This window comes from Halichoerus grypus, chromosome 1 (assembly GCF_964656455.1).
Source record: "Halichoerus grypus chromosome 1, mHalGry1.hap1.1, whole genome shotgun sequence".
NCBI classification, from domain to species: Eukaryota; Metazoa; Chordata; class Mammalia; order Carnivora; family Phocidae; genus Halichoerus; species Halichoerus grypus.
This window is the reverse complement of record NC_135712.1, coordinates 85,880,488-85,893,833: the sequence shown is the minus strand read 5'-3', so window position 1 is coordinate 85,893,833 and position 13,346 is coordinate 85,880,488. Positions and strand designations below refer to the sequence as shown.

General features: G+C 37.2%; 1 protein-coding gene across 3 annotated transcripts in view; it reads left to right on the top strand.

Moving 5' to 3' along the window:
• Positions 1 to 12,233, top strand: part of KCNMB2 (potassium calcium-activated channel subfamily M regulatory beta subunit 2) — a 225,150-nt gene extending 212,917 nt beyond the window's left edge. For all 3 annotated transcript variants that reach the window (XM_078068996.1, XM_036087513.2, XM_078069007.1), the window contains one exon: positions 11,019 to 12,233. In XM_078068996.1, coding sequence (XP_077925122.1) covers positions 11,019 to 11,303 — 285 coding nt within the window. In that variant the 3' untranslated portion in view covers positions 11,304 to 12,233. The remainder of the gene's footprint in view (positions 1 to 11,018) is intronic.
• The last annotated feature ends 1,113 nt before the right edge of the window (positions 12,234 to 13,346 follow it).

Sequence of the window (13,346 nt, the reverse complement as noted above, 5' to 3'; positions counted from 1 at the left end):
TAGCACATTCATTTTCATTACTGTATCATGTCCCATTGTACGAATGTGCCAATTTATTTATTCATTCTACTGTTGATGGACATTTTCAGTCATGTACATTTTGGGGCTACTGCAAATAATTGTGCCATGAATATTCTTGTATATGTCTCTTGATGCACAAGCATACACATTTCTGTCTGGTATAAACCTGGGAATGAAATATCTAGATCACAGGGTACACCTATCTGAGAAAGTTTAGTAGATAATACCAAATGGTTTTCCAAATTCCCACCAACCCTAAAGATAAGAGAGTTTTTATTGTTTCAAATCCTTACCAACACTTGGTATCACCTGTAATTTTAATTTTAGCTAATGTAGTGATATCTCCTTGGGATTCTGATGACTAATGTTGCCAACTGCCTTTTCATTTATTTATTGGCCATTTGGATATCTCTTTTGTGCAATCTCTGTTCCAGTCCCTTGTCCATTTTTCTATCAGATTGTTTCTTCTTCATATTCATTGTAGGAATTTTTATATCTAGTTATGAGCCTCTGTTGGTTATATGTGTTGCAAATATCTTCTCTCATTCTGTGGCCTTTTCACTCCCTTAATGATGTCTTTGAATGAAAGAACTTTCTAATTTTAATATAGTCAAATTTTGTCAATCTATTTTTGCTGTTGTGGAGGTGGTGGTGGTTGTTTTGATGTTTGGGTTTGGGGGAGGGAGCTTTTTTGTTGTTGATTTTTGGGGGTTTTTTTGTTTGGTTGGTTGGTTTTTGGTTTTGGGGTTTTTTGTTCGGTTGGTTGGTTGGTTTTTCTGGCATTTTGTTGTCTTGTTTAAAAAGTCTTTACCCGTCCTGAGTTCACAAAGTTGCTCTCCTAAATTATCTTCTAGAAACGTTATTATTTCTCCTTCCACATTTAGAGTACGATCTCCTTTCACATTTAGAGTACATTTAGAGTGGAACTGATTTTTATGCAGGAGTCTAGTTTCTGGGTTTCTTTTTTCTCTTGTGGACAGCCATTTGCCCACGTCCACTTATGAAAAGACCACCCTTTCCTCACTAGATTATTTTTATAATCCCATTCCCCCTTTTTTTTTTCTTGGAAGTTATCTGTTGTATTACCATTCTTTTAGGGTTTAGCCTAGAGATTACAACTTGCAATCTTGACTACTTAAGGACATTAAAACACCTTCACTCCTACTTATTATCTTCTCAACTTACATATTATTGCCATTTTATCCAATAGATACTCTAAGTTCATGCAGACATTATTACTTGAAGGATACATCTACTGAACATAAAATTCTAACTTGGCTGGTACTTTGTTTCTGCACCTCAGATACATTCCATTATCTTCTGGCAAGCTTTATTACTATTTAGAAATCGGCTCTCAGCTAATTGCTGCTTCTTCAAAGGTAATCTTGGTTTATTTTAAAGATCATTTGATTTGGTTTTCCATGGTTTAACTGTTATGTGGCAGAGTATACATTTATTTTTATTTGCCTCCTTAGTGTTCCCAGGGCTTCCTTTGGTGTTCCTTGATGTTCTTCATCAATTTTGGAAAGTTCTCAGTCAGTATTCGGACAAATATGATCTCTGCTCCGATTCACTTCTGTTTCTCCTTTTTGCACTCCAACTGGCCATATGCCAAGCTTTCTCTTTGTATCTCCTGTGTACTTACTCTCTCTCTTTTTAATTTCTCTGTGCTTCATTCTGCATTCTAACCTAGCTTCTAATTTGTAATTCATTCCTCAGCTCTGACAAATCTACTTTTAACCCCCGCCATTGCATTCTTAATTTCTCGTACTGTATTTTTCATTTTGAGAATATCCATTGGAGTCTGTTTTGCCATTTCTGGTTTTCTGAAATAGCCTCATTTTTGTCTCTTAAGTCCTTCAACATAAAAAGTAAAATTATAGTTATTTTAAAGTTTATCTTGAGGACTTCAATATCCAAGGCTGCTATGTACTTATGCTATTTGATGTTCTTCTCCTGTTCATTTTCATGTTTGTCTTGTAATGTCTGGTTATTTTTTATTAGGTATCATATTTGCAAAATCATTTATAAAAATAATTTTAAGCCTAGGATGAGGTCATCATGTCATCTTTTCCAAAAAGTACTCCCATTTGCTTCTGCCAGGTTCCTGAGTGTATGAGCCACATGTGATCACCTCATTCTGACTTCATAAACTTGAGATATACAAGTCTGAACTCAAGTCCCTTTGAGGATCTGTCTACTTCAGGTTGCCATTATTCCTAGGATGCAGTCCTTAGGGTCCCAACACAAAGTGAATGGGGGGTCATCAGGCTCCCTATCTGATAGGCCCTCAATGATGGTTCCTGCCCCCAGCTCTGCATGGCTGTCCAAAATGCCATTCAGTTTTCTAGACTCTCAGCCCCCTTCTAGAATCAGCATATACTCCCAAGGAAAAGGTGGCACCAAAGGTGGCTCACCTTCCTGGCCCCACAGTTCTTCATACCTGGATAGCTGTCCTCTGTCTTTAATCAGAAATATATGTAGTAAGTCAATCAGAGAAAGACAATTATCATATGGATTCACTCATATGTGGAATATAAGAAACAAGGCAGAGGACCGTAGGGAAAAGGAGGGAAAACTGAATGGGAAGTCATCAGAGAGGCAGACAAACCATGAGAGACTCTTAACTATAGGAAACAAACTGAGGGTTGTTAGAGGGGAGGTAGGTGGGGGGATGGGGTAACTGGGTGATGGGCATTAAGGAGGGCACATGATGCAATGAGTACAGGGTGTTATATACAACTGACAGACTGTTGAATGCTACATCTAAAACAAGGGATGTACTATAGGTTGGCTAATTGAATTTAAATTTTAAAAAATAAAAAATAAAAGAAAGAAACATATGTATTAAAAATACAGTTACTTCCACATCTGAAGGTCATTAAAGCATAGTCTTCATGCAATATGAGGAATATTCAGGATATTCCTGAGGAAAACATAAAAATAATCTCTATGTGGATCCCTCCTTCCTGTTACCCTCCTCCCAGCTCACTAAAAATAACAGTCTTCCCCAGAGTTACCAAGAAATGGGCAGAGTTTTACTGAGATACATAAGGCATTACTGACCAAGTTTGATCTGAGAAAACAGGAGGCAAAAGAAACAGTCGAGCTGTCTGTATCTTTGTAGAAAATATCCAAAAGAATTTTATTTTTAATTTTTCACACTCTCTCATATACTCTTTCTTTTTCAACCTTTAAACCCAGTGCCCAGCCTCTTGTCGACATTACAACTGGAGCTGCTTAAGCTGATAAGCGGGCATGCTCTTGTAGAGCAATTGGCTGAGTGTTCCAGGGAGCTGCAAGTGGGCTCAAGGGCCCCTGCCTCTCAGGGCCGCAAGGATTATGATTCCTCCATCAGAGGAATCATAAACAGTGGCTGAGAATTAATTCACTATGGTTGTTAAATTCTTCAATGCTGATCTCCCTTGGGAGTTTAAAACCTATTCTGCCTACCAGGGATTCTCAAAACATGACTATCTGGTCTGAGAGTGGATTTAAAATGAAGTTTGGTATACGACAAGAAAATATATCCATTAAAGGGGTTCTGAACGCAATTCCAATGTGTGTGGGGCAGGAAGAGGGGGTGTTTCTCACACCATCAAGCTGGGTGTCCTACAATTCAACTCAAATCTGATACTATCTACCCAGAGATAGCATTACACTGTACATGTTAAGAGCTCTGTCCCACAAGACTACCCCCACCTGGAGTTCAGATGCCAGTCTTATCAGAGCTTATCAGAGTTCCAGCAGCCCCCTCCTTAAGCTCTATTAATTTGCTAGAGTCGGTCACAGACTCAGAGACACATTTTGCTTATTAGAGCCCCAGCTTATTTTAAAATGGTACAACTCAGGAACAGCCAGATGGAAGAGCCATATAGGGCTAAATACAGGGAGGAGCACAGAGCCCCCTCCAAGCATGCCACTCTCTCCAGGTCTCGCCGCGCTCTCCAACCTGGAAGCTCTCCTAACCCTGTCCTATCAGTCTTTATGGAGGCTACATTATATAGGCATGAGTGATTAAACCATTAGCCATTGGCAAGCGATTCAATCTCCATCCCTTCTCCCAGGAGGTCAGGGGATTAAGACTGAGAGTTCTAACCCTCTAATCACATGGGGGGTTCTCCTGGTAGCCAGCCCCATCCTTAAGTGTCGTCCCAAAGTAACCTTATTAACCTAACAAAAGACACCTTTATAGCTCTTATCACTTAGGAAATTTCAAGGGTTTTAGGACCTCTGTTCCAGAAACAGGGACAAAGAACAAATAATCACATCCATTCTTTGGTATGCGGGATAGTACCATATTCTATTCTATTCTATTCTATTCTATTTTATAGATAATTGTCATGGGGAAGATAGCTATTTTTGGTGGAGAATAAGTTCTATAAATTAGCCAAGTATTTGCAACTCCAAACTCACCACTGTCCCTCTCTTCGTCACCCATTCTGGAAGCCTTCTGGGTTTCCTAAATGCAGAGAATATGCACATCTAGACCAGGGTTTCTCAACCTTGGCACTACCAATATCTTGGGTGGGATAATTCTTTGTTGTTCTATGGGGTGGGTTCTGCCCTATACAACGTAGGATATCTAATGGCATCCCTGGCCTCTACCCACTAGATGTCTAGCATCATCCTCCCTCCAACTGTGACAACTAAAAATGTCTCCAGACAGTGGCAGAACCACTGCTCTAGATTTCATTTAGCTTTGAGTTTGGATGTTGTGAGATCCCAAAATCCTAAGCAAAGCTTGGAAGTGCTTAATTCCTCTGCATTGCATTGATAGGGTAAGGGTTAAAGGAAAGAAATGGACGGAAGTTGAAAATCTAGGTAAGAAATAAAAGGATCAAACATTTATCAAGTGTCTTCTATATACTGTGTCCCCAGCACTTGGGTAAAAACTTTATAAAAATCATCTCATTTAATCCTGACTAAAACCACACTCCTAAAATAATAGTCAAATTTTATCAAGAGTTTACAACATGCCAGGCATTGTATCATATTAAATATTTTACATGAACTCACTTAGTTAATTACAGTAGCAATCCCACATATTGGGTACCACTATTATCTCCACTTTTTGCAATAATGTAGCTAAGCTCAGAAAATGAAATAATTTTCCCAAAGTCACACATTCACTAACTAATTAGGTCTGAATAAAAATCTAAGTCTCTTCATCTCATCCTGCTATCTCTTAAAGAGAAAAACATTAGAGCATGCTCTTGAAAAGATGAAAAATCTAATTCTATGAAATATTTATCCTTGGATGGCATATTTTAGTGAACAGGTGAGAATCCATGCCATTCCATCATATCCCAAGAGCTGCTTAGGATCAAAAGGCCATTGCACAAGGAATAGAATTATCTGTGATCCATAGGGAAGGCAGGGATGTGTATTCAGCACGAGTTTACACAGAATAGATACTAAACAGATAGAAGTGCACCCTTAAAGGGGAAGGGGGTGGGGGGGAAACATGCCCGAAAATGTGATATATGAAATTCCCATAATTAGCATTTCAAATTGAAGGATATCTATTAGACATTTGCTGAAACTACCTATGGGCCAGAGATTCGGAAATACTTTTATGATTGACAAAGTTTAGTCATTGCTCCCAAAACTAAATTCTGGGACAGCCCAGGGCACCTTTGTGCAGAAATGAAAGGAAGAGTGTGGCCCAAAGAAGCCTGCACTAAGCATCAAGAAGAAAAGCATGGAGAAGGAATCTGCTCCTTTCCAATTGCTGAGAAAGAGGACCATGGCAAAGGGCAAGGTCAGAAGAGGTATGTGACTTACTTTAGGCCTAATTGGATACATCATGACCCGGGAGGGGTTGGCCTCCATGGTTTAGCCATCTGGGTATTAAGTAATCTCAAGGCTCCAGGTGGCTTTTATTTAGTTAGTAGATTTCCTAGGTCCTTTTAACTTCTTCTCTACTCTAAATCAAGCAGAAATGTCGTAACAAAGGTGAAAGCTCTGGGAAACACAGAAAAGGAACGCGTCTCTTGGGAGGGATCTGTGTCTCAATACTGAAAGAAATGTTTGTGCATAGCAGAGTGTGAATTCTGTTTTCCTCTCCCAAACATTTCAGAGTCCCACTTGCCAAAGTCAAACAGACACTAGAAGTGCAAACTAAACAAATCTAAACCAAATTTTGTGGGATTCGCTGTTTTAGAAGTGATGATAAGAAACAAGAAGTCTCAAAATGGAAAGAAAGGAACATCTGAATTTACTCTCTCACCTCTTCTGCCCATTACTGATACCCAAAAAAAAAAAAACTCGAAAGTTCAAAATACACGTGGGGACCAGAGTAACCCAAGGCTTCCAGCTGCTGATCTCTACACTAGAAAGAGGTCCATCTGACTTTAGAACCAAGAATATGTCTGTTTCACATGAGCAATTTTTTTGTTTTTACCCCATGGTCATGGTGGGCTTAGGATGCTCGGGCTACTAACAAGTTCTGAGCCCACCTCTGCGAACGGTATATCTTTACTCAAAACCTTTTTAGCTTCATTCCTGGTCCCATTGTGTCACCCTATCCTTGTTTTGTAATATCTTCCTGTTTCTTTCTAATGACCTGTCTTGTATTGTTTCTGTTTTTGATGGCTCTGTCTAGTACACTACCTGACACATTAGAGACAATCAACATTGATTAAATTTCATTAAATTTCTAACCCCTCTCTGAAAATAAACCCCTTCTCTTTTTATAAAAGAACAAGTGAAAAATAAACCCTTCCCTTGAGATGATGCTGAGAATTGATAGTTCATTTTCTACCATCATAAAAAAAAAGGCTGACCCATGAGGTTATTCAGCCAAACCATCCCCATTCCCCTGCCCCCACTTCTCCACACATCTTTTATTTTTAGGGTGAAGGCCTGTCACTATTTGCTTCACATGCGCAGCAAAGCATGTCTAAGCAAAGCCCAACAGGTAGTTTCTCAAAATTTCTGTCCATCATCAGAATAAAAATAACTCTATTGATGTGTAAGATTCTGGAAGTTAGACTAAGAAAAGTTTCAGGAACTTTTTCAAAGAATTGTAGAAAAGATGCAATTGCTGGACCTTCATTGCCCTGGAGGGGAACAAAAGAAGTTGCCACGAGCTGGGTTTCTTCAGCTGGGAGAGGAAAGGTCATACCTGTGGGCGAGCTCTATGGTTTTTAATACTAAGGAGAATTTAAGGGATTTGGGAAAGCAATAAGGTTTATTAACAAAACTCTGGATTAAGAAGAGAGATGTGAAACTAAATCTTCCATTGAATGGCTGCCTCAGAGGTTTGCAAGGTTTCTATTTCCATATGTTAAAGCACAAAAGAAAGAATAACCCAAGGTCATGGAAAAAAAATATGTATATATTAACATACTTTGATTAGTACTTAAGTGTCTTGTGTATATAAAATGATTACTCTTATGTTCCTTTATGTTATATATCACTCAGAATCTAAAAGTTAAATCTTTCCTATCCCACACCTCCCACCAAAAAAAGTATGATCTAAAATGCTGGGATTTTTATCTTTTCAGTCTACATTACATTTTCCAAGTAAGCATAGAGAGTAAAGTTTCCATTTGTTGAAATGCATTCTGTGTATTCTAAATCAATCACATAAAATTATCTGCCAAGCGTGTGATAAAATCATGAGATCATTAAATCTTCACCCCAAATTCATACCAGCCTCAAGAACATACACATGGCTATAGTTTGAGCCATAGAGAAAGAAACCTAGAATCCTAGTATAGGATTCAGCAAAATGTCAAATCTCCTGGGACACAAAAGCTAGGAACATAAGATAAGAGCCATTGAACAGGACTGCCCCTGTGAACACCACATAACTAATAATTTTGCCCTCCTTAGAGGTTTCAGAGTTTAATATGTGGCACTTGGTCAAAGGCTTTAGAAGATCATATGGACAATGTGATACTCCAGTAAGAAAATACGTAAGTGAAAATTTATTGAGGCTTTATGCATAGTCATCATTTAATCTTCACACAAACCCTGTCTGGAAGTCTCTGTTAACCCCTTTATGTAGATAAAGAAGTTGATTCTGAGGAGCAAAGTAAATTGCCTACAGAAACGTAGTAACCAGATCTATATAACACAACTTGGGCTCATTATACTATCTCATGCATTAGTAATGACAAGAGAAGGACCCATCAATAATAAAAGTAAATGAATGATTGACATACGGTAGAGTCAGTCCGATCATGTATGGAACGTGCTTTATCTGGCCATTCCAAATACACACATTTGAGACCCTGAAGGCTTGAAACTTTAATAAGCAGTATTAAACCTGTACTGCAACCTTGCTAGACGGTCTCAAAAGGACTTTATATCTCATTTTACTTGGAAGAATCTTACTTAGTGACAGAATTATTGTCATTTGACTGACAAACATTTCTTTAAAAAAAAAAAAATTTAAAAGCCAGACCAATTCACAAGAGCATAAGAAAAGAAAAAACTCCATTTTTAATGGAATGCCATTTTTACTGAGATCACTTCAATAACTTAGTACTGTTAGCCCTGGGAACTACTACTATAAACTGTCTTGGCACAAAAATATACAGAAGCCTAAGCATTTGTAATCTAAATTGGTTCTGTTCAGATTCAACCACAAATGGGTTATCTGTGATTTTTTTTTTAATGCTTTGCTTCAGATAACATTTTTAAAAACTGTAAAGACATGAGGCAGCTTTGAAGAAGGAAAAAAATGATCAAGGTAGATATCTCCATCCTGCCTTAAACCCTTTTGATCCAAAGACATCCAACTGGTAGAAAATTTGTTTCATGGAGTCATAGGCTAATTTTATACTAGGTTGTAACTCACTGAGAAATTCTGCTTTTTTGGAAATAATTTCAGACCCTTAATGTCGTGCTAGCACCAGCTCTCTGCTGTACTCATATTTATGAGTGTACTCACATTTCTTCTTAGCTGATTAAATTTGAAGGTGTCAACCAGCCCTGCTATGAGAACATTACTTTAAGCCTGGTTTACCATAAATACCAGCATGCTCAACTTCCATTCTTAACTAAGTAAGAATCTTCCTGCTGTTTAGAGTCAAAGAATCCAATGATTACAGCACTATAAACAAAGCTAGGTGCCTGCGTGCCCACTAATAAAGTGAGAGAAAAGAGTAATCCAAACATACTCCATTAGCAAAACTCATTCCATTTCTTTTATATTTTCTACCTGTGAAATCTATAGATCTTCCAGGATCCTACCCCCAAAGCTTCCATCAATGTACCTCAAAGTTCAACATTAGCCCACCTCATTTGTGTCTCCACATACAGTTGTGGGAGCTGTGCACTGCACAACCTTGGGGGTACCAGTCACATGGTAAAAGTCATAGATGTGAATATTTGTAAGCATGACTTATAAATTGGCAACAGCAGTAAAAAAAGTGGGTTTTTTTTCATAAAATCAGTGTATTATGACAATTTTCAACAGAAAATAATAGTGTTCTAAAGAGGGGGCATAGTTTTCTAATTTACACCAAAACATTATATAGATTAGCTGTGATCTTGTCACAAACCAATTCGGGTAAATCAGTTAAATTAACCATTTGATAATGTGTATAATAATAGGCAGGGATTTTTTTTTTTTTTTCCTGTTAGGAGGCAATTATAAAGAGAGGTAAGAGTTAGTTTAGGACTCACACATCTCCCTGAAAAGTGACTTAAATCACTTTCTTCCTAACTTTTTCAAAAAATCAGTTTTGTCACTGCCCATTTACAGACCAAGGGAAAAGGGTCATAGAGATTTCATATACTTAAAGACTGCTTTTTAAATTAGGAAAAAAGTGTGTTCAAAAGTATATGCATTTTTCCCTCCCTTCCCCTACGAAACCAGAGAGGGAGACAAACCATAAGAGACTCTTAATCTCAGGAAACAAACTGAGGGTTGCTGGAGTGGAGGGGGGTGGGAGGGATGGGATGGCTGGGTGATGGACATTGGGGAGGGTATGTGCTATGGGGAGCACTCGGAATTGTGTAAGACTGATGAATCACAGACCTGTACCCGTGAAACAAATATGTAAATAAATAAATAAATAAATATTGTAAAAAGTATATGCAATAAATAATAAAAACTCAAAATTCTTTACTTCCATCTGTAGCTAGAAAAGAGAGGGCAGGGGAAGGAGAAAGGATAGGAAGAAGGAACAGAGGGGAAAATATAAAGTGAGGTGAGGAGTCAGGGCAGGGCAAGGAAGGAAATGAGATACAAAGAAAGAAATCCAAGGACATAAGTATGTAGGAAGAAAGGAGAGACATGTAGAAAAGCTATAACAAGAAAGATAAGAGAGGGAAAAGATCAAAGAAAAGATAGTGTAAATTTTCAGATGAGTGATGGTTGAAAAGTAAATTCATTTGGTTCTGTTTTATTTTTCCTTGGTTTATGGAAAAAGTTACTTTGCCACGCTAACTGGGCACCAACAATTCATCACAGCTCTTTAACTATTCAATATTTCTGTACTTTCCAGGATTCTTTTTCAGCAACTCACTGGAGGTATAGCTATTTCCTTCCCTACAGTAGCAAGGTGACCAAGCTGCCTTGGCTGAATAAATTAAGCCAAGCCAAAAAGAGAAGAATAAACTACTTTCCCTGAGAGACCTGGTAGCTTCTGATATTACATGGACTGCTGCGGATAGATAAAAGACAGAAAGATTGACACTCTGATTCCATGTTAAAGTAGGTTCAATAGGGAATAATTAAAACTCACCATGCTCAGCTATGGTAAAAAGAATCCACTGGAGTCATCCAATTCTAATCAACAATTAAACTATACATGAGTGAACTATTTAGGTACATCTGGGTCAGACAGCTACAAACATTGTTTTTATTACTATGTGAGGTCTTGGGGTTTCTGGAGACACTGGTTTGAATATGAAAAGAATAACCATCATGGTTATTTCACAGATCATTAAGTTGACCTCAATATCCCATCTCCTCCTAGTATCAGATATGCACAAAGAAAGTATCTTCTGGTGACAGTTTATCTCGTTTTCCACAGTGCTCCTATATACCTAAGTGTGGAAAAAGTTTTGAAGAATCCATGTCCCTGGTGAATGTCGTCATGGAAAACTTCAGGAAGTATCAACACTTCTCCTGCTATTCTGACCCAGAAGGAAACCAGAAGAGTGTCATCCTAACCAAACTCTACAGTTCCAACGTGCTGTTCCATTCACTGTTCTGGCCAACTTGTATGATGGCTGGGGGCGTGGTGATCGTTGCCATGGTGAAACTCACACAGTACCTCTCCCTTCTCTGTGAGAGGATCCAACGGATCAATAGATAAAAGCAAAATGGATGAGATCATTTTCTTTAAAGCTCAAATACTGTTTTCTTTCATTCTTCACCAAAGAACCTTAAGTTTGTAATGTGCGGTCTGTTATGAGTTCCTCAGTATATTCTTATACATAGAGCAATAATGCAAAAGCTGTCCTATATGCAAACATGATGTCTTTATTATTCAGGAGAAGAAATAACTGTTTTGTGTTGGTTGGTTGTTTTCATAATCTTGTTTTGATGCTGGAACTAGTACTTCCTTGTCTCGTTCCGCCAAAATAGGGCTCAGTTATTCATTTGCCAAGCTTTGTGGAGGAATGTAGACAATATCAAAGTGATAAAGTCTGGGTTCTCAATTGTCTGATCTCTTGAAGACATTTCTGCAATATTTTTCATCATTCATTGTTTACTAAAGCTGCAGCCAAAAATATTCTTTCTTTTCTTACTCAAAACTGAGCCCTGTAAGCAAGTAAAGGGACCAGATTTCCTAACTAAAGGATGTCAAGCATTTTCCTTATATTTCTACCATATCACTGTAAAGAAGGGGGGAAATCCAGACAGTTATTTCTCTTTTATTATTTTCTATTCATAACTTCAGATTTTTTAACTGATTTCCAAAAAATAAGCTGTTTTCATTATCCAATTCTATAATCTCTTCCTGTGATTTAAATAGAAAATGAACAGAACCCTTTTCCATTTAAGACCCTGTTACTGTGTGAGGAGATAACACTTAACAAAGAGTTTCATTACCTGTGAATTGACTGAACGTTGAGTAAATGTACCATTGCCAACCAGGAAAGTCTATGTCACTAAGATATTTATGTGAAAATCTTTATTCTATTTCAATTGAACTGTTAGATGGTAAAATTAAGATCCTACTTGCTGGTCAAGACTGGTGGACTGATTTCAATGGATAAATCTATTGTGGCAAATTAACATATTGGAATGTTACTCTTTGGGAACTTATTTTTAAATTAATGAGTGTGTAGTCTCTCTTTCTGACAAGTGTTCCCCATTGGGATTTTAAATCTGTGTGCACAGAATATTTGTCTCCTCTACATGTTTTATTTTTCTATTTACAATTCTCTTTTTTGTTGCTAGATTTTACACCCAGAGTAGACCTTTTTCCTAACACACACTTAAAATGAATAACAGATCTAAAGGAAGACTTTGTTCACATTGCCCTTTACTTATTGTGTTGGATGTGGGGGTGGGGAGGTGGGTGCAGAATGAGGGATTGGTTTTAAACAAAAACATTCCATCTTTTATTTAACATCAATATCAAAAGGAGAAGACAAACATCTATCTTTCTCATCTATATTTAAGTACCCTTTTATAACATAGTATCAAAGTTTTCTAGATATTGGGAAATTTTACAAAACGTATTTGTGGAATGCATGGTGATACTAATCTGATGAAGTGGAAAGTTTCCTGCAATACTGTAATTCATAGTTTGAGTTTCCATAAGCACTTAAATCCTTAGGGTGCAATTGGGGCTTCAAATGTGTAATTAAAATTTTAAAAAACAAAATCCATTACATCAGCAAGATTTGAATACCTCTTGCATTCTAAGCTGACAAGCCCACGGTAGTCCAAAAATGTAGGATTCACTATCATTAAAGGTATTTAAAGAGATTATAAAGAAAGTTCCTTTAACACACAAACACACACAACTTTCAAACAATATTAGGAATATTGCTTGAAAATATGATGGAAAACTCAATTCCTACCCTACCTGAAAAACATAATTCTGAAGATAATAGGAAAATCTTTGTGACTATGGAGCTGAAAATTTATAATCTTTAATGTTCCTTGAGCTTCCCTTCAAGTAATCCAAGGATGAATTATTTTTTTTTTCGGACTTGTAATTAAAAATTCCCAATTGATGTTTCAGATAAGATTTAAGAAATCTCAAAATAATTACACCAAAAAAACATTAACATTAATTCAGTGTCTTTCTGAATTCCCATAAAAAACAGCCCTTTAAGTAATTTAAATGTACACACAATTAAATGCTCATTATTAAAGACAAATAAACTGTGATTAATAATAA